The following is a 6,955-nucleotide window of genomic DNA, read 5'->3' on the forward strand; positions in this document are numbered from 1 at the left end:
ATTGAGATATGTAATTAACTGTGTCGGCTATTAAATGAAAATTAGACTTACTGCCTATTTTACAATAATTACCACATTATGATCACTAACTCCTGATCCATATGGCTGAGGTCGTCCATCCTTATCCGACAATCTGCTGCCCTGACGTGCACAGTATCAGTGTTAAATCTTTTTCCAGGAGGTGGATGCAGACATCCTCTCCTCCCAGGTACTTATAGATTTCCACTGCACTGCACTTATAAGTTTCGTAGCAGTTTGTGTGAGGTCACCTTGGAAGTCTGTGTCTCTGGACGAATCTGGTCTTTTAGGTGGAATAAATCTAGTTTCAGGCCCACAGCCTCTGCAGGGGCTCTCTGACTGCAGTCTGCAGAGGTATTATTAGAAGTGTCACATGCACGTTCGCCAGGTGCAAATGTGTCGATAGAAAAACACACTATGGCACATGCACAACGCAACTGCACACAGGGCTGTTAATGTATGCATTGCACACTTAAGCACATTTTAATGCTATACGGGAGCAAAATGCAGTAATATAAGCATGCACTCCATGCGGTATTATGAGCCCACTCTCCCTCGTAAGAGAGCTGTACTTTTAGCTTCAGTAATGCAAAATAGCTTCTCTTATCTGTTCCCTATCCTCTCTGATAAAAAACTGGGAAATATACAAGTATGACTTTTGGATGTTTTTTCAGTTGGCGAGCAGATTTTCCCCTGACAATAAACACAGTTCTTCTAATCAAAGCTAATCAAGCCATATTTCATTTTCTACATTTTTTTGTGAGACAGTCAAAAACAGTAAAAACAAGTGTTATGTTTTATTCAATGTAAATGTGCGATATACTTTTAGCTAAATATAAATGAGTATGTTTTCAAACACAAGCAGCAGTCTAAGTCTGTGAGGCTAATTTTAACGTCAGCTTCTTGAACATGGCACTTTTAAATGTCTAAATTCAGAATTATTCAGAAAAATTGCAGTAAGATTTTACTCAAATCCGTCAGCTCTATGAAACGGTGCAGTCGATTTTATTTTGTCCTACCCTGAAGGTGTCGCACTGGAGCACCAGCATCTCAGACCAAAACAAATGGGCTCATAGGCAATCCCCCTTTCTTCAAAGCTACCAGACTCCACTGAGAAAAACTGTAATTTTACCTTTCATAAAACACACTTCATTCAACTCAACAGAAGCCAAATAACACTCACCAAAACTGTCAGTTTCTTTGAAATAAACCCTTAATTCACGGAGTTAGATGTGAAACTGCTCTGGCTCTGCACGCTGTTTTACCCAGCTGTACATTCAGAACATATTTAGCTTGGTGAGGAGCAATTTCTTCAATCTGCTGAGTGACCTAAATCCATAGTAGTGTCCGAAATCACCCACTCATTCACTACTTACTACCTAGGGAGTTTTATATAGAGGAGTGTGTAGTGAGCTCATCTGTCAAATGAAAATTGCACCCCAGCGCAATGCATGATGTTATATAATGCTTGGCTAGTGATTATCAGTTGTACTACTGCACTACTTTTTATGATGCATTGTGGGATGAGTCAACTATATAGAAGATAATAATTCCCACTACACTTTCGGGTAGCAGTACGAAATGGCAAGCTCACTATATAGTCCACTATTTTTTCACTGGCCTACATAAAATTGCTATTATTCTCCTAGCTATCCTGCTAACGCTCTGCTACTCCACTACATTACAAGGTTACAAAATTCATTTATTTATCATGTAACAACATCAGAGTTGCAAAACAAAATTGAGTTTGTAGCTACATCACAGAAAAAGAAATACAAAAACAAAAAAATATTTTATATGGTGGAATGTGGAGCATGAATCGAGGAATCGAGGAATGAAGCTGCTCTGTCGGCTGCTGGTATGGCAGCAGATACTTCTCTATCAGGCTAAACAGACTTTGGCTGACTAATCTAAGGTTGGCTGGCTGGCTAAAATCTGAAATAAAAAAAACTTTTAACAATGAATTAACTGCTCAGTGTTCTGAACCTCTCTGTTCTCTTTCTCCTCAGCACAAGCGATGTATCCCAGCCTCTCTGGAGGCTTACTACGCCGCCCAGGACGCCAACTCGAGGGGCCGTTTCTACACAGTGATCAGCCACTACAGCATGGCCAAGCAGACCACCTCGCACTCTGTCTCCCCCTGGCTGCCTGGAGGGGCGGGGGGGCAGCAGCAGCACGACGCGAAGCCCCCGAGCGGCGAGGGCCACTGAGCTGGCCGAGCGGTTCAAGGGTGTTGTAAACCACGTACAGACACACGCAGACATGAAGACATACTGACACAGGCAGATACACAAGAACAAGTAGGTGAATATGTAGAAATATAGACAAAAAGAGACGCACATAAACACAACAGCTACATATATAATGCCAATGTAGAGTGAAAACATGCATGCAGACATTAAACCACACAAGCACATGCTAGATCATATTCTGATTTACCTTGACTGCATTTGAACCATTGCTCTCTTGGGATTATAATCGTTTGCTGACACATACACAAACACACACACACACACACTCTGCTCTCTCGTTACCATGTTGACTCCCTTCCTCTTATTTATTATTTATTGACTTGTCATGATATATTTATTTTTTACTGTAACGTACGGATGATTTTTATGTGATTACCAGGCAACTCTTTGTACAAAGACAAACCTTCCCGTTTTTTTTTTCAAGTGTGTATACTAGTAGTTACTGTATAGTCATTCACAGCCCTGTTTCTAACCTGCGTAGCCTCAGATATGTCCGTCACACACACACACAAACACACAGATCACTTCATATTCGAATCCAGAAAATGTCAGTATGCTCTCGTATTGCTGTAACACATTTACAAAACGCAAAATTCACTCTCTGAGGAAGGTTTGACGCCAATGTCCACATCGACGACACGTCCTGAGTTGATTGAACGAATCTTTTCCATCATGGCTGTTTGATAGCTCATATTCAGTGACATTTCAATGTGCTGTGCTATACATTTTAAATCCTGAGATCCCCCCCAGTGACCCAAGCTGTACATACACCTGTGCGTTCAGGCTAGTTTTTTGTGTGTGTATGCATTGTAGTAGCTTTAATTAGCAGATTTCTTCCTTTTCTTTCTTCTCTTTTGGTTACATATTGCTTCTGCGGCCAGTCTTGTAGCTCCTTCGAACACGATGTTGCAGATGGGAAAGGAAATACTGTGCATATCACCGTCTCTTGCCAAAACTCTTTGCTGTGTTTTGGTACGTTTATCGATGGGCTTCAACTGCAGCCAAGTTTTGTTCCTCTACGGTCACTTTTCATTTTGTAACGTTGGATCTGTTGTCAAGAGCGCTTTTATGAGATATTGTGATGTTGTTAGTTGATATGTAGCGATACTTGATGTAATTTATCAGTGTGCATCCTTGTCTCTTGGTTTGAATTCAAAATAAAACAAGCTGTGACCTGTGCCGAGTGTGTCTGTCAGTCCTGCTTACTGCGGTGTCTCTTTGGCGCTCACACGGCGCCTAATTCAGCCCCCAGGCGGTGCAGTGCGAATGACAGTGACAGCTTTTCATTCAGCACGTTATATTATTCACATGTTCCTACTCCTACTCAAATTCATACTACATTAGATATGTATGCTGCTGTCTGTGTATAGAGCTCGCCAGAGCTGCAGAGAGCAGATTTGTTGATGATGAGCAGCTGTGATTGACAGCAAAAAAAAAAAAAAAAAAAGCAGAAGCAGCAGAAGAATACCTGTATCTGTAATGGCTACTGGATATATGATTCATCAACAGAGTCCTCTGTGAATGCAGATAAAGCCTTTGTTTTTCTTATGTGCAGCACTAAGACACAGTGTGAGTGACAGGAATAGCTGGCTTTCCTAATTAGAGGCTTGTATTTTAATGAATCTGTCTGCTGTCTGTGTAGTAAAACACATCTGCTGAATGCAACAGCTTTAAGAGAAAGAGAAGAAAACTCAAAAAGAAAAAGACAAAAATAAACTGTGTATGTAATTATATAAGAATATAAACAGTAAATTTAGAATTTAAAATGTCCAGAAGTTTGAGGTTTTGACTGGGGATCCACAATATATAATACATTATACTGGCAAATGTACATGATTGGTTATCGGCCTATAATGAAAGTAAATCGAGCTGATAATCTGAAGCCAAATTGCTTTCATTAGTTTACAAGAGTGCAGCATTCACACACTGCAATACAGTAAATGGTGGGGTGCAAAGTTAGTTTGGAAATCCACCAATAAACAAGAAGAAGAAGAAGAAGATGACCAGAGAGTCAAAAAAGTTGGTGGTGTGGATGGTTTTTACTGTTTCAGAGGAATACAGCACATTTGCTCTGAACAGGGGCTCAGAGAAGAGGAAAGAAGAAGAAATTTTAAAAAGTGTGAAATTATCGGCCATGAGAAACATTATTTATTAATTATCGGTTATGGGTATCAGCTGAGCATCCCTAGTTTCAACCTCGTGTTGACGCATTTCAGTCCCATCAGAGTTCCAACTCCAGTAGTGTCTGCCGTGAAAAAAACAACAAATTACTGTCATTTATCTCTCCAAGACGTAATAGCAGCAATAACACAAAGCTTTGTATATTCTTTAATTGTCTTGTTGTCCTGTTTCAATAACGGATACTGCTTTATTGCTCTGGGGTTCATCCTTAAGCCAGCCATTGCACACAATCACTAAGTCTGTTGTCAGCTCGTGTAAAAACAAAAGTATGATCGTCTACTTTTAAACCTATATGTTTTCACAGTTAGAGCCAGGAAACAGATTTACTCTACGAACATCGGGCCGTTCTTTGTTCTTTTCTCATGACCATGTTTCTTCAAAATGAGCCCATAACAGCTTCACAAACGGTTTCTCTTCCTCTTCTCCTAGAATTTCCTGCTTTTCTAGCTCAACATTAACATTTTTAATGTGGTTCTTGCTGCTAGGGGTCGGACGATATTGATGAAATCCTACGCTGTGTGTTATTTTATTTCACAAGCAATTTATGTTGATACACTTTTTCCAGAAAATCTGATAAGAAATGAGATAGAAATGTGCGTTTTTGGGCAAAAACCCAGCAAAAAAAGGAGAGTACTCCATCACAATGATCATAAAAATCTAATGTTGAAACAATACAGTCCTAATCACTGATTTACAGCGTCGTCCATAATAGACAACTGCCCCTTGTGGTGTTAATTAGATAGCTCTTGATCATTTGCCTTTTACTCCAATGACATGGTATGCATGACAGCCTACATAGAGGTGCCATTTTGTGCTAAAAAAGCCATAAGGACTCAGATTGAAAAACATATGTTATTTTAGGCGATGTGACGGTTGGATGGTGAGGCCAGTCAGGATAATTACTGAGGGAAAAAACTGACAGTGACAACATGAAAATAATTAGCATAAAACTCACAGCAACATTGACGGCACAAGTAACAGTCATCCATATGCATCACATCCACAGCTGCAACAACATGTCAATCAAACAACGGCATTATCACATCAGTCGAGTTACATCAGTATTCAATATGACTGCCTCAAAATATGGCAAAAAAAGTAAGTTAAAGCGCAACTACCCTGTCAATGTCCTTCACTAGGGGTTGCTACAGGATATTATTTTGCTGTAGCCTGATTTACAGCAACCCAAGCTGCACTATGTCCGAGAGGAAAAAGTGAGGAATCATGAGAAACTACAGCAAGCAGCACTGTACTTCCTGCCTAGTTTGACATCTCTACGACATGTTCCTTGACGTTGACCAAGGGATGACAGAGTGCTCTGACACGTATATGTAAACATGGCGAAGAGGAAGAGGGATGCTGCTGTGGCAACCATACCTCTGCCTTTTTGATGTTTTCTCGAGGGGTTACCATGACAGAGTCAAAAGAGAAAAATGTTGGTAAGAGATAGCGGAGGCACTTCAGCAACCTGGTGAGTAACTTGCTTGTTAGCTATGCGAGCTTCGGTAGCCGTGATTGACACTTTCCTGTCCCGCCTCCCCGATGACCTATGGAGGGTCGTGACGGTGATTCGGGGTCATACTCGTGTGTTGCCAGTCTCCCAACTATCGACATGGTGACTATCGTGAACGACATAAATATCGCGTGGTCTGATCCCGACATAATGTATTGTATTCCTTTTTTACAGTATATACTCCTGCACATGTTGTCAGCTGTTGCTTAGCCTCATGTTGTACTGGACGTAAACTTTTTTTCCACGTTCGCCATCTTGATTTAGCAAAACATGCTATAGCATTTGCTAACTAGCACTAAACACAGGGTACAGCTGTGGATGATGCTAGTGTCAACCAAATGTAAGCCACATTATTGGTCATTAAAATTTTGATTTGATTTGATTAGAGCTCATTCCAAGAAAGATCACATTTCATAGCAGTGCTATAATAGTTATTGAGACATTTCATCCGGGACCAACATGATGGACTGGCCGACAGATGGTCATCGCAATCCCTATTGCCACGCCCACTAGTGTGGCTGAAACTTCACTGAAGTCAAACGCACAATGTCAGAAGGAGCTTCTTATGGACATCAGAAGTGAAAATGAGCAGGACTGCGGGGCTGCTAACACAGTTACTTTTAAGATCTGAGCGGTTCTTGAACAAACAGTTCAGCTGCTCAGTCAACAATCATGACATAAATGTTGATAACTGATAATAAAAGATGATTTTCCTGTTGTTTGCTGTTTTCTTTACTCCCATGTGGATGCACAACAGAACTGACTCAAAGTCTGAAGTGGACAGATGGTTGCTTATGCAGTGCTTACACAATGATAAACACAACGCTGACATGTTGTGTATTGAGGGGTCAGGTGCACGGAAGCATCTGGTGGCTTCATATGAGCAAGAGAAGGTACGCGGTTGTCTTTTTCTCACAAGGACGGCCACAAAAACACCGAGGCATATGTTTAAAGTCAGCAATGACTAAACGGATGAGAAATTGGTTGAAGT

At 40.7% G+C, this 6,955-nt stretch overlaps 1 protein-coding gene across 1 annotated transcript in view; it reads left to right on the forward strand.

Annotated features, from left to right (window-relative positions):
- The window catches only part of nsg2 (neuronal vesicle trafficking associated 2), a 42,544-nt gene extending 40,316 nt beyond the window's left edge, over positions 1–2,228 (forward strand). Inside the window, exon 5 of the mRNA XM_073480082.1 lies at positions 2,028–2,228. Within this exon, the coding sequence (XP_073336183.1) occupies positions 2,028–2,228 (201 nt within the window). The remainder of the gene's footprint in view (positions 1–2,027) is intronic.
- The last annotated feature ends 4,727 nt before the right edge of the window (positions 2,229–6,955 follow it).

The sequence above is a fragment of the Pagrus major genome, chromosome 13, assembly GCF_040436345.1.
Source record: "Pagrus major chromosome 13, Pma_NU_1.0".
Lineage (NCBI taxonomy): Eukaryota > Metazoa > Chordata > Actinopteri > Spariformes > Sparidae > Pagrus > Pagrus major.